The sequence below is a fragment of the Stegodyphus dumicola genome, chromosome 10 (assembly GCF_044657685.1).
Source record: "Stegodyphus dumicola isolate Sdum_Otavi_A_Nest chromosome 10, ASM4465768v1".
Lineage (NCBI taxonomy): Eukaryota > Metazoa > Arthropoda > Arachnida > Araneae > Eresidae > Stegodyphus > Stegodyphus dumicola.
The window spans coordinates 170,505,309-170,528,044 of record NC_140777.1 but is presented as its reverse complement, the minus strand read 5'-3'; the positions used below and the strand labels follow the sequence as shown (position 1 = coordinate 170,528,044).

The 22,736-nt window shown below is 33.4% G+C and overlaps 1 protein-coding gene across 2 annotated transcripts in view; it reads left to right on the top strand.

Moving 5' to 3' along the window:
- The window catches only part of LOC118191464 (acetylcholine receptor subunit alpha-like), a 319,754-nt gene that overhangs the window by 274,715 nt on the left and 22,303 nt on the right, over positions 1 to 22,736 (top strand). For both annotated transcript variants that reach the window (XM_085825870.1, XM_085825869.1), the window contains exons 7-8: positions 13,026 to 13,134; positions 19,488 to 19,736. In XM_085825870.1, coding sequence (XP_085681996.1) covers positions 13,026 to 13,134; positions 19,488 to 19,736 — 358 coding nt within the window. The remainder of the gene's footprint in view (positions 1 to 13,025; positions 13,135 to 19,487; positions 19,737 to 22,736) is intronic.

Here is a 22,736-nt window from a genome sequence, read left to right as displayed (position 1 = left end):
CACCAAACAAATTTCAATAAAAGCATTTCTTAAAAAGCAATGAAACTGTTGATATATGATGTTGGATATATCGGAATCAAAAAGAATGAATAAGCACTAAAATAAACAAACAAAAAAAATAACTTTTTGAAAGTTAACTGAAGCTTAAAATTGAAAGGCAAAAATGCTAATAATCGAGAAAACTCAGGTGAGTAATTTTATATTGTATAACACGCTTTAGGATGCAACGGTTTTCTTAGAATCATCAAATCGAGTTGCAGATCTCTCGAGGGCAAGCACAGAATGACTTCTCATTTCCGCTTTCTCGAGATTCAATTCTGCGGTCGAAAGCTTCACTTTAAAAAGCACCTTTTCTAGCAGTCTTAATAAATTCTTTTCTGTCTGCCGGAAATTGCTGTTGTGAGTAAATGGGTCTGTTGATAAGGCATGAGAAATTTAACGAAAATTTGAACCTGTTTGTAATAAAGGGGCAATGAGTTGCTCAGGATTTTCATTTAGCAATGATAAATGAATTAATAAAGCTTGCTTTAGTTTCAATGAATAGTTTCCTGATTACATTGTCTGGAAATAAAAGATTTCATTAAACAACACAAACGTTTTGCAATTATGCAATTCAATTAGAAGCGAAGAAATTTAAGCGTGCTGAGAAAATGAAATTATTTGAGGCGTGCTTGTTGTAGTTCTATTTTAAGAACCTTCAAGAATATTGAAGAATTAGTATGTCTTAAAATAAGTGGAGGATTCCTGATAGAATCAAAGAATAGCAAACCGTTGGTTACATGAGTTTGCTGAAAGCGTTGATAATGATTTAGAACTTATTATATCAATAAATAAATATCAATTTTTTTATCCTTCAGCTAACTATTAGCGTTTCAGAAAGTTTGTACCTCTCTGAAAACATGATCAATAACGCGAGTCACAGATAAAAAATTTTGCAAATTTTAAGTATTTCAAATATGAAACCAATTTACTTCTATTTGCTTATATTTTGCAGATTATATTTTCCGAACAGAAAAATACAAAGGTTGTTTGTGCATTTTTCAGACGATTTTTAATAAAAGAAAACATCCGCTTAAAATTTTTAACAGCAACTATGCTTTCTAAAGTATCGTCTGCTAGTTAAGCTTACCGTAAGACAAAGTAAGCAGCCACGCGTCCAAATCCACTGTTAAAACCTTATAAAAAATGGATCAAAAGAAACGAGTATCAGGGGCCATAACCCTTCACTCATACATCTACTAACGATGATTTATATAAAGATATATAAATTATCTGACGATGATTTATATAAAAGGATTTATATAAAATTTATGTGTATTTATAACAGTAAAACTTGTATAATGCTTATTTTATAAAACCCACTTTTTAATAAATTATTAGTCCAAAGGGGCTTTGTTCCTGAAGGACTGTTGTTTTCGTTTTGCGATTTTGCGTCGAATCACTCTAAATGTCCGTTTCACTTTTCAAACTGTTGCCACCCAATGTTAGAGTGCTACATGATATTTTAAGAAATTAAATAATAAAAAATCTGCATAAATGTATGTCTATTTCTCGCATTGTGATAAAACAACGGTACCTACAGCCATCTAATTTTGAATGACGTCATCCTCCTACGAATATGGGCGTGTGGAAGACCAAATTTGAAATTTGGAATTTGTTTTATGATCGATTTCATATTTTGTAAAACTTTAACGAATTTTTGAGTAACAAACTCAACAAGCGATTTAAAAGCGAGCAATGGTAACACTCTTCGGGAGCAGGGGGGGAAACCTTTTTATCTCCAGGAGGCGCCGAACTGTGTATCGGAAATTCTAAAGATAGGCTCATTTTAAAATTATTTTGCGACATTGCTACTGAACTGAATTTTATGGTTTAAGTGCAAATAACATGATAATTAATAAATAAAGGTAACACACAAAGCGTTGAAAAAACGTCCCTTAACTTAATAAACATATTTTCTTTATTCAGAAGCATAGCACTTAGCATAATAAAAGGTTTATATGAAAAACTATAAGATAACCACATTAAATCATGAGAATATCGAGGACGCAGCAGATTTCAGATTTGTAAAATTAGGTTAAATATTATATAAAAGAAGTCAAAAGCTAGTTATGTTATTAGTAGCAATGCTTAATATCAACATTTTGAGAGAAACTAGCTGCTATTTACGTTATGCTTAGAGAAAGTACAAAACCTTGGTCTGTTAACTTTATGCAAGTTACTGGAACCGAGCCCAAGCAGATATATTCAAAAAAATTAACATTAAATAGTTTAAACCACTTCACGTCGGCAGGCCTCCCTTTGCATCTTATATGCATTTTAGTAAAAGATTGTACTTTAAAATGAAAAACATTTTATTAAAGCAAAGGAAAATTTGGAATCTAATTTTTTTCCTTAATGAAACGTCATGCAACCGTTTGGAATAGTCAAAATAACAGAAGTCTTTATCCCAATCAACCACATAACAAAAGTAATTTTTTTAATTACTCTTGTATGAAATTTTATATGCTGAAATCAACTTTGAATCACATTAATTATCTAGCCAGAAAAGTTTGGGTTTTAAAGAGGTGAAGACAATTAGCTTCAACATTGTTGTTACGTAGTCATCACGCCCGTTCATCAAACTCAAAAAACTCGCTAAAAGTCTATCTTATTTTGATACAAAATAAAAACATATTTACATCCTATTTCCTAAATTCAAGTCCATGATTTAATTTGCTGTTGGAAGTCAATCATCAAAGATCATTCAACTTTCTCAAGGAACGCTCTGCTTCCCCCCCCCATCACTGCTTCTACGTATCTTGGACATCTCTATGTCTCTGTGTTTGAGTCCTCTGGGACTTGAATAAAGTATTCATACAAACAAATCGATAATTTTATTCTAACATCAATTAAGCCTTAGTTTTAATGGAAAGTGCCTCAAAGCACTGGATAATGCCCATCACTGAGCGGGAAATGAGGCCATCGCAACTTAAAGCTAATAAATGGGCTTCTTTAATCTAGTAGCATACGATAATTGGAAATAGTAATTATGATACCGAGTTAATTACTATTCAGACATAGGAGAGACTCAACGAGTTTCTTGAAAACAATGCAATATTTCAATCAAATTTGTTTTATGTTTGTATTTTATAAACAGCGTCAGTCCGTGGATAAAATCTATTGAATTTAGTATAGGATTAATAGGTTAACTAACATTTTTTTTCCAGTTTTATATGTTAATTTTCATTTATTCAATTCATCCATTCCTTTTTTCTTAAGATTAATTTGAGAAGTGATTTTGGTGTAAGGCTAGAGTACAAAAAAAATTTCCAGCTTCTATCAATTATTTTAAGAAATTCATCGTACAGAATTGAGTTTTCTTTCGCTTGAAAATTACGATTTTTCAAATACAAAACAATACAAAACAAAAAAATATATTAAAAAAAAAACTCCTAGTTTCACGAAAATATCATATTTCTTTGCCTTCTACTAATGAAATAGAATTTTAAATTAAAATTTTAAAACTTTCGTTTAAAAATCATTTAGAAGTTAATCTAACGTTAAACTTTATTTTTGTCTGAAAAACGAAATAAGGAATTAAACCATTTTTAACGATAAATGTACCCCTTTCATTAATACTACCGATGATATTAATTTAGAAGTTAAACAACAAAAATCAGCATTATATTTGCAAGTTTTCTCTGGACTAGTTTCGATGGTTTTTCGCACTTTGTCGGCTGAGGATGATGGTTCTCTAAAACCATCGAAACTCGTTCTAAATTAATATTTGTTCGAAGTGTTATTTTTCCCTAATTACTGATGATTCTGTTTCCTTCCGTTTGAAGATGGACTGCTTGAACTACTTGATTTCGATTGTTTGATAAGATGATTGGTTGATACCTTTCTTGCTAAGAGATAATTTTAATTATCTGAATATTAGCTAAATGACTGTTTTCAGTGTCTAACCAAATTTATTATGTTTCTTAGAAAACGTTTTTTTCCTTAAACTTCCTTTAATTTGCTAAATATGATATTTCTAGAGGATTCGATATTAGCATATTTAATTACATGGTTAAAAATGGTCGAAACTAAATAAACCAAGCTAATACAGATAGTTTCGAAGATACCGTAAAGTACTAAGTTTAATATTAAATTCTGTATACACCCCTATTAGTACAAAAGATAGCCAGGAGAACAAAATCTGCGTCACAGTTTTCGTTAATATATTATAGGAATTAAGTGTATCATGAATGTTAAATCGAATAATAAATTTTAAATATAAGTAACAAAGCATATATCGGACTGTCGTGTGCAGAGAAATGCTCACTTCATTTTATCATTTTTTAGATAATTCCTTCTAATATTTAATTATAATCAAAGCCGCGAAACCGGAATAGTGGTTAGTGACTCGGACTGTCGTACCGAAGGGCTAGGTTCGAATCCGGGAGATGACATGAACGTTTATAAATTTATTGTGTCTAAGTGGCGTAGGGGCACTCTAAATGTGCGGCGAGACGAAAGTGCTGTCGAGAGGTTGGTGGTAGAGGAAGAGGTGTGGGACACCCTCCGGCCCGAGGTGCTGCGTTTTAAAACTGCGGGCAGAATTGAGCAAAGTCATACTGTTATCTGTATGGGCCCAAGGCTTTTACTAGCGACATGTGCAATATGATAAAATTCTTGAGCTTGCTGTTATATCAGACAAGCAAGATTAGTTCAAACAACAATTATAATTAAAAGTAAATAAATCTATTATAAGAGGCGAATCAAATAAATGATTCAGATTTTGGAACGTAGCAGATCAGTATTGTAATTTAAAGTTTTTCGCGTTTACTCTTTTACTTTACTCCTGTAGAATAATTGCCGCTATGTATATTTAGTAGTTACTTGGAATTTATTTACTTTTTGTTTTCTTCTTGTTGCAGCTGCTGTAGTAGTTTTAAATCGCTCCTTGTTTTTAGACATAACAATTTATATCATCGTAAAATAAAAAGAAAAATTGCATGCGTAGTAATTAAAGGTTAGAAACCAGTAGAATGGCACAGTTTGCAAAGACATTAGGTTATTTCGAAGCAGGAAACATAAAAAATGAGGAATGCCCTTGCCGGGACTCGAACTTCGGAGCCCTGGAATATGCGGCCAGTCTGACCATTACACCACGAAGGCATGCTAAGAAGGCGGCAGAAATACCTATACACCCTCCTTTTAAACGGCGATTGGGGAGTAGGGTACCCAGTTGCCAAATCCTGAATCATCATCTACCACCTTTTTTTTTTTTAATTCGGGTATCACTGTAGAGACATTAGATTATTTTGAAAGCAGGAGATGTGAAAAATAAGCAACGCCTTCGCCGGGACTAAAACCTCGGATCTCTTGTATACGCACCGAGTGTGCTGACCATTACACCGCGAAGGCATGCTAAGAAGGCGAGAGAAATACCTTATAAGTTTATTTAGCAAAATAAAATAAGGAGAATGTGTAAAAATCATATATATTTTAAATTTCTAATTTTAGAAAAAAGCGAATACAGATCGCGCGTTGAAATGAATAGGCAAAATGTTTTATTTCATACGTAAACAGTTTCCGTACCGTTTATTTAAAATTTGTACCGTTTTTTTTTTTTTTTTTTTTTTTTGTGTGTGTGTGTGTGTGTTTCATTTTTATGATAATATTTTTGTCAATCCTACTTAGTATCTCAATATGGAGATGACATGTATGCTAGTATGTTGGTAATATATTTTCAAAAAAAAAAAAAAAAGGCATGAAATTGAAGATGTTATTCTTTTTTCTCGTAATCAACTTTAAATAATTCTCCAGTAAATGCCTGCCAATATTGAAAAATTGTCGCATTCATCTTGTGCATTCTTTTGCGATGTAAGTGGCATGCACAGGTGACAGATAAAAGCAAGATCCGGACGCCCGGTCGGCTTCCAGAGACTTTTTGTGTCTGGTTCGGGTCCCGCAACGGTCTGAAGCAACACAGCAACACAGCAACACACTCCCAGCACCCCAGTAGGTAGGCATTGGGAGTTTGTTGGGTCAACAAAAGTTCAGTGCCAAGCAGTAGCAGATGTTCAATATGTACGAACGTTAGTTGACATTTTCTTAGAACTTGCACATAAACCGTACAAATAGTACAAGCGCTACAACACATAATTAGCAATACACTGAGTGGACTTCCTTATACGTTATACTGTTGCGTGCGTACCGGGTTCGTAATACATTCTGCAAAGAAATTAAGAGAATTTTCGTATTTGCTCTACGATCTCCAGAACTACTAGACGGATTTTAATAAAATTTGGTGTGAACATAGATTGATATACTAATACAAACAAAATAAACATTCAACAATTATAATAGACACACATGTTCGTGTGTAACACTCGTGGGAGTCTGAAGGTCTGAAACAGCAGTTGCAGAAAACACAAAAGAAATGAGTTAATGGGGGGTATGGTCCCCTCTTACAGCCATACAGGCGTCGCAGCCTGATGTCATACTGGAAATCAGGCAGTTTATCATTGCTTGTAGCAATTGGTCCCACTCATTCAGCAACGCTGTTTTCAGTTCCTGGAGGGTTCTCGGAGAGGATTGCGAGTTGCAGTTGCCCTTCTCACAGCGTCCCAGACACGCTGTATAGGGCTGAGGTCTGGAGACCTGGCTGGCCAATCCATCCGACGAATATCCTCACTCTCGAGAAATTCGTCGACCAGAGCAGCTCTATGTGGCCTCGCGTTATCGTCATGCAAGATGAACTCGAGGCCCACTGCACCCCGTAAAAGGCGAACATAGAGCTCCAAGACCTCATCCCTAGGAGGGGTAAGAGGCCATCCAACATGATGCCTGCCCAGACCATTACACCGCAATAATTGTTGATTTCGCGGACATTGGAGGGTAGGTAGCGGATCCCTGGCTCTGTTCATATGAAAGTACAGCGAGAATCGATGTTTAGGCTAAAAAGGGACTCGTCAGTGAAGAGAACGGTCGCCCATTGCTCTGTACTCCAATCATTATGCTGCCTGCATCATGCTAATCGGACTCTCCTGTCCGCAGACGTCAGCGGGACGCAAACACCGGTCTTCTGGCAAACAACCCTTTCTCATTCAGTCTTTTGGAAATAGTCACCCTTGTTACACGGGTTTCTGTGGGTGCATGCAGATCCCGAGAGAGCTGAGAAGCTGTAGCCCTTCTGTTATGCCTCACTAAAATGGACAAATAGCGATTTTCTCTGGCTGTTTTGGCTCTTGGACGACCTTGCCCAGGCTTTCTCTCGATGGATCTAGTATCCTGGAACTATTTCCATAGGTTACACACGACGCTGAGCGTTAAATTAAACTACCTGCATATCTGGACTTGCGATTGGCCTGCCTCTAGCCTCCCCACAATTCGCCACCTCATTCCATCATCTAAACGTTGGTGGTTACTCATTTTTACTGTTCCGATGTGAATTTAACCGATTGCTGCAAGATAACACCAAGAAATTCGGCGAGGTGCGCAATTCGTCTTACCCCCCACGCGCTTATAAAGCCTTTTATAAAGCCACGCGCTTATAAAGCCGCCTACACACACGTGTACGCTTACGTATTTGATGTACAAGATTTGCATTTTTATCTAGAAGTATTGGTTTTTCCTTCAGTTCAATTTGAATGCACAAGTCAGATGAAGAGTTAATAACATTTATTCTAATCACCAGAAATATAACAAAACGCTGGTGTATTCCTCAAAGATATTCATACAATATCACACAATGTAAACAATAGTTGTATTTTAAACTACTAAAACATTAAATAGAACGCGATTCAAAGCGCAGAGAAGGCTAATCCGATCTCACCGCGAATTCGCTACAATCAACAAACAACAGTTATCTAAACAACAAATGAACTGAGATCTTTCTGTCTGGCTTTTATACTTTTTTTAATCTGCCGCTCGAGACTGTTCTAGCAATTTCTGGAAAGCAAAAGAGTAGAATTATGAAATATATATTTATTAAATGTTAAATGCGCGTGCATCTATACTTTGACTTTTCCGGCGTAGCTTTCTCTTAAAATAAGTCTCGGACTGCATTGCACGAGGATATAAAACAATTTTAATTACAATTCTTCTAAAAAACAGCTAACTAAATACAAAAGCCGTAGCAATACATATACTTAGTTGACTATACATTATACTAATTTGCCAGCACATTATAGGTATACATTGTTGACATTGCACTAAACACAGTATGCGGTGATACAACGGATGACATGAGAATACAGCTAGCTAATTTATAAAACACATTTTACACTGTACAAATGCCTAGTTATCTACACATTGTTCGGAGTAGAATATGAGCTATACATAAGCATTGTTAACAACATGTAATACACAGTATGCAGCTATACAGTGGAAGACAAGGCAGTACGGATGATATACTGATCTACCAAAAATCTTTAAAGAGCATTTTTCGTAATCTGAACAATTTGTTTTTAAAAATTTAGATTACTAAAAGTTAGGTATTAAGATACTTTTGAACGGAGGATGTTAGTCTGGTGCACATTTGTATTATTTGGGCTCTATTCTGACCCACAGAAATCCTGGCCCAGCGCTTCTAGTTTTTCCATTACGTGTTTCATTTTGCTCAGAAGTGCCGGATGTTTGACTAAAAATCGCTTAAAGGCTTGAAGCTTGAAGTGACAAGCACATCGAGCTGATACCTAGAAGATCTAACAGCACGATTAATCTATCACAATCTCTATTTTTGATTAGTCTAAAAGGGTCTCTACGGTGGCGCCCGAATTAAAATGCTGGGAATGATAACTTGTCATTCCTTAGATTTGGTTGAATGGGTCTCGTAATTTCCCCTAGTCAATCGTTAAGGTGAAGGAGATTGGAATAAATTGTTGAATTCTGGCCTCGTGACGTAAGACATTAGCAATCTAGACAGCAGTTAGAAAATCGGTGAGGTACCGGTGAGGACATAATTGACATTCTACATTTTTCTCTTTGCAAATCTTAAAAATATTTGCAAGACTGTTCAGTCTTATTTTATATAGGGTCGTTTAGTGCTAAAAAAATATTATATAAAATACTTTTTAGCATAACTAAGTGAAGAATGAAAACTGGGAGTCATAAATGAAATATTGTGCTATTCATTTATTCCAGAACTCTGGAAGAGCTGTGACAAAAAAAGATTTCCATTCACCAGCTTCAAAAAACAATATTAGCATTTCTTTCTCAAAATATTATTGAGTTATAATGCTGGCAACAAAAAAAAAGTTCTTTAGATAAAATTTTAAATGTTTATATAATAATGAGGAATAATAATGTAAAATACATAATTTAAGAATAAAATGTGTTAATTACAATTTCTTGCAACATTTCGTGTTCTAAACTAATTAAATTCAATTAAAATAATAATTAATCAATTGTTATTCTTATCCACTAAATTTTACTCGTATGTAATATAACAAATTTATTTAATGAATAGATTCATTCGTTTGTCAGAGTAATTGCATTATCTTTGAATTCTTAAAGAGTACTTTTTGCAATTAAAATAATGTTTCAATTGTTTTATAATTAAACGTATCTTTATTTTAGAATAGGAATAGCTGAGAATATTATGAAAAACTAATACTTTAAACAACCGCTAAAACAGAAATAAAACATTTTGATTATAATCAACTTTAAGAAACAGAGAATTAACTCTTAATTCGTGTATTCTATATTTGTTAGCACTTAAGTAAAATAATTAAGAAAATAATTTTCTTTTTTTATTTCCCAAATGACTGAAATGAAAATTTTTTATTCCAAAATTTCCCGTCTTCAGCTATTTCCTATGACATTTTATTAATCGAATTCCGATAGAAACTCATGTAATTTAACTTCAATTTTGGCAATCGTCAGACATTTGTTATTTAATCGCTTTTTGGTCTGATTGATTACAAATGAATTAATTCGTTTTTTGCTTTAAGAATTTCTCTCCCATCCTATCTATCCTTGATTATCTAGAATTATTTATTACGGCATTTTTATCTTAATTATTATAAATCCTAATCGAAATTTGATTACTTACCAATTAAAATGTGTTATAAGTACATCACTCAGGGAAAATGGATTATTATTTTTTAATTTATCCAGAAATACTCAAAAATCGCGAGCTTTTCTATATAACGCATCAGCAAGATGTTTTCTTGACAACCGTTCGGTGATTCATTCAGAGTAATCGAACTGTGGTATTGACTGTATTTTCAGAAACATGGTACATGGTTAATTCTGCACGAAAAAAAAAATAGTTCTATATCTCTTCTATTGGGCCGATTGATAAAGTTTAACTTCCATTAGTCACGTCTCGAAAGCGCGACTTAGTATTAGATTTACATACAGTATTATTCTAACATAGATATTTCGACACAAAATTGGACTTTTTCTGAAAAGACATACCGATTGTTTTTCATATTTCTATTCTACGACTAAAATTATGACAAAATATTAAATTTTGTAATATTTAGTGCGAAACTTACCGCTAAATTCAAAAATTTATCTTGGCGTACTTTTTTCAGTTTGCCCAAAGAATAACTCATTTGGCGAAATTAATTTACCATAACCTATTTTCCTTTCCCTTTTTTCATTGTGCACGAGTAGAAAAAAGGTACATTGTTCATTCTTTCAAATAATTTTAACAAAATGCATAAACTACATTTGACGTTATTATCGCTCATAACAAATATGCCAAATTTCAAAACTCGCCAATATATGAAGTCACAAATATCTTTCAATTTTTCATTTCCCCCCCCCAATAAAAAGCTCTAGTTTTTGCAGGTATGCTTAGAAAAGCATCTATTTTAAGATAATGGCAAAAAATGTTATTGGTTACGTTGAATTATAATTCAAAACGTATTTTGGAAAATCACTTAACGTAGTCTATAAAGTATCGACATGTTGCCTTGGCCTGCGAAATCTCCTATTTCTCTCTCGCACCGAGCATGTATGAGACAAGATTGGCCGACTAATACAGCATCACCCATAACCAGCACGAGCTGTTGCTGATATGACAGATCAAGTGCAATAGATACAAAACTCCATCCCACAAAATGACACACGGCACGTGTACGCGCGCTTACATACTTGCTTTCAGCATCGTGGTGACTAGAGTGGTTATTAATGTACAACCATTTCACATTTCACATGGCTCTTCTTGCCCATACTTTAACCAGTGAGCTTGAAACAATAATTAAATAAATATGTTGCCTAGCCAAATGTTTTTCCTATGTGTCATTCCTTTAAACAGTTTTTTTTTTTCTTATTGTTGGGGTTACACTTTCCGTCAGTATAATTAAAGGCCACCGATAGTGAAGGACCTGTGCAGTTATAAGGGTGTAAATGCTTGCGAAACAAGGTAATAGTGCGCTATATGTCATTGAAGAGAGATTTCACGGCCATCTGTCTTCTTTTATCTACAGATACTCATATGATATGTAATTAAATAATAGCGAAATAATATTTCTTCTGACTATTCCATAGCAGTGCACACATGCTTCTGACTAATGCACGACATCGCTGATTTAGGCTAACACAAATCGAAGTAAAATTATGAAATAAAATTAGAGGAATAGCGTTAAATGCCTTGTGGTGCGATCCGTTATATCCTATCGACGAGCTGACCATAGAGCGGAACTGTATACTGATTATCAAGATTACTATACTACAAAGGTTTACTCTTTCGTGACGTCACTGACTCATAGCCTGCGCAAAAGCAATTATTCCCTATTCGCTTTGTGTATTCATTTCTCCCATTTCACATCATTGAATTCGAGCATCGGAAGGAGTCTAACATTATTTGTCTACTGTCCTTGTAAATTACCACTTCTTAATGATAGTACCAAACCTAGTGTAATCACCTGTTGAAGATTGACTCCTATGTATTCTTGCGATATACTAGTAAGCACATTCAAATGAAACTGGAAGGTCTGGGCTTAGGTCTGTGAGAGATCCCAGTTGAATATTTCAAGAATTCTTGTTTCTAGAAAATATTTATCATAACAACACTTATTACTTAATTACAACACTTAATTTTGCCTTAAGTCTGAATGCATTAATTACAGTGACTGCATGCAGAGTTGTGCATTCTTCTGTTGTTTTTTTCCTTCCATAAATTATAAACAAGATGTAATAGAATTGATGGTCACAACTTTAAAGGAGAACTTAGAACATGGGGAATATAACAATTTTTATAATGCAATGTGTGGTGGAGTGTGAAATGTAAGCACAGAAATACAGTAAATATGAAGAACGGGGAAAACGTAAAGTTGTTTGAATAACGGATATTCACACGAATTTTTCAAGTGAACAACTAGCAACTCCAATAAATGTACCACATGATGAATTTCGTTTACCCTACCACCAGAATTAGCGTCGCTTCTGCAGTAATACCTGAAACATGTATTGCAGCTGGTGATAATTCATTTGAACAATTCTTGTAAATATTAAATATTATTTCTTGTAGATATCGGAAATCAAAACGACATTTTGTTCTCTATGCTTGTACTTAGTGTGTTTCCGTGTTCACATTTCACCGCACATTGTATAACGAAAATTGTTAATTTTGTGATATTTTATCATCCCTTAAAATTATCCGACCATGAATTCTATTATATCCTGTATATAAATTAAATAATGTCTATTCTCTGTTTGTTTTCATTTTTTCTTTGGCTCATAATTTAGAGACACAGTTGTTTCAATATCGAACAAATACAGTAAAGGAACCTTGAAATAATAGAAGCACTTCTTTGAATTATTAAAAAAAAATTACTGCTTGCTTTTTACATTTATATATTTCTAAGTGTAAACAAATGCATTTTTAAATAGTATTATATTTAAAAGGTTATGTAGTAATTTGTGTTCTATTTACGAACGTTTATAAGCATAGCTGAGTTGAGTCTTCATTGTTAAAATTGTTTAACAATTAATTTTAAATATTATTCTTTTGGAGAATGCTGTAAATTTTAAATATTTTCAGCTTACGTGTTAAAATATTATTTTAAAGAAAAATTCACTTTTATGTTTCTAAATAGGACACCTTCGACGCACAAAATGGCTCCTTGGGTAAAGAGAGTTTTCCTGCACCTTCTACCCAGGCTGCTTCTTATGAGGCGGCCTGCCTATCCTGACGACAGCCCTAAGGTAAATTTTTTAATGTTTACTTCTTTCCATAAGACTGGATTTAATCTTCTTTTTTCTTTTCTGTTTTTTATTCTAATAAAATATCGATTACTTTACGCTCTCTGAAAGATACACTGTCAGTTCTTAAAAACTTAATATTTACATTGGCGTATGGGTAGGATTTTTCTGTTAGTTTCGCAGATTAGAGAAGCAAAATATATCATCGTTTTTATTTGGAATGAAAAGGTCATGTTTTATTTCTTTCTGGTAAAAATGTTTATTCCATGAAAAGAAATGCTCTTCAATTTTTGGGTAAAATAAAAGGAGTAATGCATTAATAAATATACTTAAATATTTAATTCTAATTAAGAAGAACAAGCGTTGACAAAAGATGCTGTATAAGATCGAGAATGTTTGATAAACGGTTTAAAGATTTTTAAGAAATAAAATTTATCTTCTTAAAATATTTGGAAGAATGTCCGAAACTTTTTGAAAGATAAATGAAGATTGAAGGGTGGTTATACTCGAGCACGTTTTGGGGGGGAAAACTGCTCTTCAGAAAAGTTCTTAAAGTCCAAATCAAGGATGTGCTTTATCTGCTTTCATCTCAGTCCACTTTATGGATTAGCTGAAAATTTAATAAAGTGTAAAAATGTCAGTTTCGTAAAAAAGAATTTGCATAATGGAATTGTATTTTATTCTTGAATTTGAGGATGTTTTCAGCTGGGGTTAAAACTGAATCTTTCGCATCGTCATACTTCTCTACCACATATTGGTGATATTTTTAATGTCGGGAATATTGTTTAGTTTAACATTTATATAACATTTTTAGAGCAAAACAGAAACAACTTTTTCCTAAATATTACTAATCCCAAAACAAACATACCTAAAGTTTTAATTACCTTGAAGCGAATTCATTTTATCACCTGTAGATTTGGATTTTTTATATCATAGCAAAACACATTAAGACTACCTACCTAAGGAGAGGGATACAATCATGAAAGACCTTTCTAGGGCACACTGATTCATATTCTGTTTACACACTATGAAAGCAATGAAGCCCATGCAACTTCTTCACCAAGATTTGAACACGGAACAAACTATGCTTCAGCTGTCTTATCCCGCTGATCTTACCATCTCTTGAAAAAAATAATATGGTGTTACAATAAAATGTTATATAGTGTACCCTAAAGAAAGGAAATATCCAAAATTAATTAATTTATGAAAATTACCATAAGTGCCCAACCAGCAAGTAAATGCTGGTTGGGCACTTAATTTCAGAATTAACAATTATACGTACTCCTTGATTGTGTAGTGCAGAAAAGAAACATCAGAACTTTTCTATATAATTCCTTTATTGTCTTTTTTAGCAGCTACTGAATTAATTATCCTGATTATGTAAAATATTTCCAAAGAGACACAAGAGATTACACTGTCATTTCTACAGACCTTGACAGTTCTATCATAGACAGGCTACTCCCTGACTATCGTGAAACACGTTGCTATCCGGAATAATCCTCATAAATAAACTATCGACGAATTATTGAACACGTAAAAATCACTGGTGCTTGTCCGTTCTTGAATCAAACTCGAATTTAGGCCTAATTTATTTTTAGACTACAATACATCGTGAACGCATAGAATGGCAGGTCGAATTCTTAACGTAAACGCATCTTTCATTGATGAATGCTGGTACTTGCTTCAAAATGAAGCTAATCAAAGACCATTCTATGGTGTTTTTGACTTTACTGTTTTCTTGACTCTACCAGGAAAAATTGCATGCTTGAAGGCTTTCACTAAACCATCACTACGTACTTAACGCGAAGAATCGTAGCAGAAAGAGTAAGGCCGAAGCCTCCATCTTCTTTCAGCATGCTATCGAAAAGGGGGGAATCTGTTTAGTGAGAATTTTATTCACTCGCGCTGAGCGAATTCGATGAAGATTAGTTACTTGCAGTTCAAGAATGAATGCTTGCTTTCACATAAGGTTTAGAAGTAGCAAAAACCTTGCAAATGTCATTCGTTATCGAGACAGTGTTCTGTGCAGCTGGGAGTGCATCGTGAATTTTTTAACTCTTAATGAACCAGAAACAAGTTTTACTAATCCTGGTGCCAGAATAAAAAATCTGATGGGGCCAACACATCACGAGATTTAAAGCATCACTTCCGGTTGATCGTTTGTAAACAAAATTTAATTTGTTGTTCTAATAAATAAAAATGCTTAACTCCTGTCCTGCCATTCTTATCTTATCTAATCACTATATCTTATCTCCTTCATTTGAGCTTTGGCAGCTGAGGATGATGGTTAAGTAAAACCATATAAACTAGTCCTGTGAAAATTTGCAAATATAACGCTGATTTTTGTTCTTTGATTTCTAAATTAATAAATAAAAATGTGTTACGAAATGTTGGATTATATTGCATTATGTAGAACTGTTTAGTGAATTTTTTAGTGAAATTATGTATAATTTCACTAAAATTATTTAAATATACAAAATATTCGTAACAGTATGTAATAATCTATTATGTTATGTTATTCTCAGCGATGATTGTATATGCTTAGTATACGATAGATTCTTTAAATATCAGAGTTGATTATATCATAATGTATTTTTTCATAAAAATCTGTTCACAGTTGCAATGAAAGTTTCACTTCCTTTTTATCAATTTCAGCCAAAATCTAGTAACATGTTGTTCCACTGGTATAAAAGTCTTAAATACTAAAGTTTGAAATGTTTGGATTATATTTTAAAACAGATGTCCATTAAAAACTATTATGAGCTTCAAGTGATGTACCACTTTCAGCTGTCTAGGTTTACCCAAAATTTAATCAACTCTTTACATGATTGCAAAAAGCTTAACTATGAAAAACTGAAATTTTCGGAATTTTCAAATTCTTACATAAAATTTTCGCAAAATTCCTTTCCTTGAAATACAAACGTGACGTTTAGCAACTACACCCTATCCCTCGATTTACACGGAAATAGGTTCCGCACAAAATCGTGCAAATCGACATCTTAGATTTTGCTATGTAAAACCGTGTAAAACGAAAAACACACTTAAACGTGCATAATTTAGTTATTTGTTTACATAAAATAAAAGTAAAACATCTTAAAATAAATAAATTTATACTTCTTTCATTAAATAACAAATATATGTAGGTAATAGAAGTACATATTTAATTTATTTTACGTTAGGAAAATATAAAATCATTCAAAAAATTATTATAAGCTTAATCACTGACATCACAGGAAAAAGATACTATTTTTTTTATCTGAAAGTCGACAGTAACTGATTCTGAAGTACTTTTTAAATCTTTAAAGCCTTATTTGTAATAGCATTAGTATAAATTGGTATTCGTTTTTGATTTTGGTCTCTTATCTATATCACTAATGCCTTATCCATATTTTCTATTGCATCATCTCTTACATATGAAATTGGGCTCTTACTGCTGTTAGTTCCAGCTGCTACACGTTTTCTAATAGACTTTTCATTTTTTCTAATTGTCCTTATTGTGGCTTCCTTCATAGAGTAAAATTTAGCAAAACTGTTACTCTTTCTCTATTATGTAGAAGATTTAATATTTTAATTTTCGTTTCTAAAGAAATAACTTTTTTTATTTGGGTTTTTCCCCCAGATCTTTTGGTATTATAAAACCTTAGAAAATTTAATTAAATTATAAAAATGCCACAAAAAATATAAATGTTGAAAACTTACTAGTAAACATTCAGATACGTAGATAAAAATGATGTAAACTTTGCTGCTAAAATACTTAAACTGCACTAGTTAACATGATAGCTTTTTGTTGTGAAATACATATATATACTACGGGGATTCCTTTTTTACAACACGGGGAATCCCCATCTTTGTTGTTCCCAGCAGTGTTACCGAAGGAATGAAATTCAAAACTGATTTCCAAATATATGTATTTGCGTATATTCAGTCGAATATACATTTTTATCAAGTTTTTTAAATCCGTTAATTTGTAAACAGTGTAAAACCGAAACCGTGTGAAACGAGTACCGTGTAAATCTACGGATAGGTATACTGTCTAAGCGGCGTTAACTTTGAGTAACTGAATTCATAAAATTTGGATTAATCCCACCTGCTACTAATTCTTAATTATCAACACATAAAGTATTTCTGTCTGCACGTGTCTTGTGTAGTCACTGCATTTTTAAATGAGATAAGCAAAAGGTTCTCATTCTCCGCATCTACGAAATAGTTTAGAAGATTTGAATGGCACGTAATATTGCGTGCATGTTACATAAAGAAAACATTTTAAACGCTCTAGATAAGTTCTTATCCCTGCCACACGCACAAATAATCGAAATCCTCTGTTCCCACGCAATAAATTCTCCAAGTACCAGTGTTCAGACTTTGTAAAATATGCTAATCATAGGCATGTAAAAGAAGAAAATGCATTTCAGTTTTAGAATGCGTCGCTATGAATCGTTGGTATCTGACAACATTTTAAGAGAGCAAAATAAATAGGACAAAAAAGTTAGCGAAATGTGCTTTTAGGAAAAAGTAAAAAATTAAAACTAATGAGTTTATGAAAATTGTTGCATATTTCCGAAGTTAATTTGAGAATAAATTTTAAAACAGAAAAACTGCTACTCTTATAAAAAAATTTAGGAAGTTACGCTGTTTATCGTTTCCATATATATATCTCCTCATAAGCATGCTACGAAATTTCATTCTAACTTCAAGCGGTAACAATATTACATTTGAAGAAAACTCACGAATATAGCTGGAACTACAATGAGATACTGCTAGAGTCTTTCTTAAAAATGACAGCTCTTTTATGTTGAAACGAATATCTATAAAATTATCTACAGTCGAAAATTCATAACTTCGAAATTCAAAAGACGCAGTGAAAATTCAGATTTTCTCAGGGAGATAAAATTAAAACATGGAAATTATAGATAATAAAGTCTAATAACTGTTGGCCTCACGGACTTCTCCGATTATTTTTTACTTTATCCTATAAGCCTGACTTAGAAGAAAAAGAATATAGCAGTTTTCCATAAAAATATTTCAAATTGCTTCCGAGCTCATGAAACTTCAATTCTGAAACTTTCCAAAATGTCGTCCGATTTGGAGAAATATCGAAACATATCGCCAAAATATCTCGCCAAATTCAATATACATCGATACCAAAATTTTGTTCCGTGGGCTGCTAAATTTTAATAGACAGCATCTGTTGTTGCTTGTGAAATTTGCGAAACTCCAATGGTTATTTATATGGAATTAAACAATCTATAAAATAATAATATAATTATGCAATGTATATAATTACTGAACCCAAATTAAAAATAGCGCAAAAGGCACAAGAAGTGTATACCAACTGAAGTAAAATAAGATGCAAAACAAATAATAATAAATAAGTAAAAATGTTTCATTAATTCGATATATAAAAAACAGTCATACTAAAACAAAGGTACATCCTCTGAAAAGAATGTTCAAAGCATGCACGCTCACATTCAGCATTATGCAAAGAATGAAAAGTTTTAAAATCTTATTAAAAATTTGGCTTCTGAATTCGAAACCTAAATTCATAAAGTTTTTAAATTAGAGACTATGAGTTCAAAAATAAATGTTATAATCCGTAAGAATTTCTAACTCCAAAAGTATAAAAAAAAAGATCTATAAAAAAATCATCTATAAAAAAATTTGTCTTTTACTGACAAAACATGAGCAAACAAATAAAAACCATTTTCATTTTCTGTGAAATTGATTTAATCTGAAGTGTCGCATTCTTCAAAAAATTAGTTGCTCTTCATCAGTTTCGAAATTTGATTTATTTTTATAGTTTATTTTTTATCATAGCCTACTAGAACCGAAAAACTTCAAGCAACACTATCCCACACCGATTTATGTTTTTTACTTTTAACGCAAAGCAAAAATTAATTCACTTACAATTTTCTTATAATGTACTCGGGGCGTTATAATCTCTCTTGTATTATGTCATTGGCCTGAGAACTATTTTGATAATCAGAAAATATAAAATATCCAAACGGCTATAAATCAAATTTATAACACATTTGCTATCTACTTTGGGCTTTTCCCCTAGCAAGTTCATACGTCGTTGTGCATCTTTATCTAACAATATATTAATCGTTATTAAACTGTAATAACAGAATTTGAAGAACCTTTTTCATATTTCTAATATCTGCTTTTCAAAAATTAGTATAAGTCTGAGAAGATGATTTAAATTGAATTACATAATAGAAGACAGTCATATTGAATGATTCAAGACAGTCATAATGAATGATTCAAGACAGTCATAATTATTTTGAGCATAATGGTGCGAAATTCTTATAGTACGAAAGACTATTTGTACAGTTTAAATGTTTCTTCTATATTTTCAGGTGATGGTTCGCACCTGTAATGGGACCGAGCTTCAGCCTCAGGATTATGTAGGGGGCCGATGCCCGAGTTATGACGAACTGCCCCATTACAGCGGTTGTCGTATCCATGGTCCAAAGGAAGAGGACGTCGTTGGCCCACAGTTGGTGGAGCCACTACGCCGTCTTCACTTCTGCCCTGATCTGCAAAGGGCCATGGAGTCTGTTCACTATATAGCAGATCACACAAGACGTTATGAGGACCAAATGAGTGTAAGTATCGAAGCGTCATATTTTATAATCTAGTGTTCATTCTTCAGGCTTAAAACAACATATTATTATCAGCTTGTCATTAAATTGCTAGCAATTCATTAATGCTTCTCCCTACTACATGTCGGCATATATGTTTGCTATATCTATTTTTCATTTTTGAAATTATATTTGAGAATATGGTGCTATCTACTCCAATATGTTTCCATTTAACCAGATGATATGTTAAACAAAACAGAATATTCAAATGACTAAACTGTTATTTTTTATGCCGGATTTAACTTACAAAAATTGTAAACTAACATAACAAATTCAAATTCAAAATGGCACCTTGTCATTAATTAAGAGAGCCGTAACTTTGAAAAATGTTATACTCGTATCAACAATGCCTTAAAGATCGAAAGAACAGTATTCTTTACTGGAAACAAACAAACTCTGGACATCCCTCTTTCCGTCAACTAAATGACATTAAGAGTTCTCCTGCCCCGCCGAACCCGACGCAGGATTCAACCCCCTGCCCTCGCACCTTGAAGAGAGGGACGCATTGCTTTTTCGACACTGATCGTTGTCTATGATTTGCTACCTGCCAGTCACACGAGCTGCCATCACACAAGGGCATTACCCAGCATACCCGGGGCGTCACCCCCCAGGGAGTACCCGGGACGCCACCCCGGGCTACTAGAGTCTTGAGCTCTAGGACTTGCCAGACCACCGCGCCGACCAGCAAAGCAAGTGATTTTTTCGAAGCCTTTGAAGAACCACTAGGTTCATGATTTGTATACCTCTGTGGCCAATACTGCCTAGGTACAGATGCGAAGGTACTGCGTAGGTAGCCAGTAGCTTCGCAGAGTTCTCCAAGTCAACCCCTAGGGGAGGGGCTCATTGGAAATTCTAGCCTTGCTTCCTTCAGACACTCGTTCCTCTTCGGCACAGGATTGAAATAGTAAACTGCGGTTCGCCACTCCTTTCCGTCATCCACTTGCTCTGCTCTCGGCATCTCTACTTTTATCCTTCCTCGGCATCTCTACTTCCGGTTCTACTTCCGGTTACTTTTCCTCGGCATCTCTACTTCCGGTTCGAGAAGATGAGAAGATTATCATTTTATTAGAGGTCTTCGACCTGATAAGGCCTTTATTAGTGTATCTCACATAATCCCATAATCCCTTGAGCGATCAGAAAAATGTAAGTCCTGAAAAAAACTCCTTTGAAAGAGCAATATCATTGTCGTGAGGCGAAAGAAAAAAAAACCCTAAACATGTAATTAGAAAGAAAAAACTGTGAGTTGAACTGGCTAAAATCTACGACGTTGAAATTTGCAAGACCTGGCTAATCCCGCTCGACTAAGATTTCACTTGCTTCGCAGTGGTCACCTGTCTTCTTCAGAAAACTTTATCATAATTTCTACTGCTTTGAAAACTGCAATCATCTTTCCTGTAATTAGCTTAACTTGTTTTATTTCCTTTGCGATTACAATAATTTCATTCATAAGATTGAAATCTTTGGAATCTTTAAAGATAGATAAGATATGGCCTAATTTTTTTGTTGGTGACACGTTTTTCTTTAATCTATCTCTATAATTTCTTGTTTGTGAATGTCGAATTTTGCTTGCTCATAATTTGGAGTTAGGACAGAGAAATCCTTTTCAGGAGGTTCTGATTTATATCTTAATTTCTTAAAAAATCTGAAACTCTCTTGGTGAACTTTATAGTCTGCATATGAATTTACGTGATTTTCTGAACGAAATTCTAAAACTGTTTTCCTTCTGATTTTAATGTGAATGTGTTGCTTCTATGATTTTAGGGACATTTAGACCATCCCTTCTGCGTGTGGCCATATTCTTGGCATTTGAAGCATTGTACCAGGCATTTTTTATGGAATATTTTTCTATTTTTATATTGAAATTGGAAACATAGTTTAGGTTGAATATTGCTTTTGGAATAATGGAAAGTTTTATTAATTGATCATTTTTGGTTTTTTTTTTTTTTTTTTTTTTTTTTTTTTTTTTTGTAAACTGTTTTACTTTGATGTCTGGGAGATACCTGAGATCTATGTGGGAGAAAGTGGCCTCTTCTGCAACATTACTCAACATATTTTTAAGAATAACTTTGATGGAAGACTCTGAAGTGAGGTGATAAATAATGAGCTTTTTCAGGTTTTGCATGTGTATTTGAAATTATCTAATTTTTTCATATCCAGAAAGATCTATTTTGCTTTCATTTCAGCTTCTAAGTGGTTAATGCATGTTTCTTGTAACTTTTGTCTATGGCAATTATATCGAGATTTTCTTTCGTTAATTACTATAGAAGGAATTTTGTCTGGGCTTTAAATAACGAGACGGTTTTCATTATTTTGAGGGAACAGTATCTCGAATCTGTTGCTTTGGGCTGTTTCCGTTTTTCCTTTATTATTAGCTGGAGATTTGCAAGTTCATGTTAGGGGAATCCATTCATCTTTGGAAATTGCTTCCAAAAATTTCCAATTTGTTTTCTGAGGAGCGTTGGTGTTCTAAACGTCAGCGGGGGATTTTTCAGTGGAATTTTTAATATTCTCAAAGTCGTTTTTTAGGGAAAGTTCATCTGTCAGTTGAAAAAAATATTTCCGTGACGCTCAATTACATTTTTAAACGTGGAAGTTTGGGACGTTCTTATATTTTCGTCTGCAACATATTCCGTGCTATAACTTCTTCAGCATTTCTCATGGTCTCACGAACTAAATTTGTCATATTCGAAGTTACCCTTGAGTCTAATTTAGTAGAATAGTTGGAGTTTGATTCGCTTTTCATGTGTTCTTGTTAGCTTCTTTCAGGAGATTTTGCTCTCATCGGGTAGTATTTTGCTGCCCCAAACGATTAAGAGAAAAGATACTTACAAAGAATGAGCGGTCAAAAAGTCATGCTTCTCGCAACGACTTGGCTGTAATATTATGTGAAACAGACAAAATAATATATGACCGGTTCGAATAAATAGCTTGGCTTACATACTTTTAAGCTGGCTGCGGGCGCAT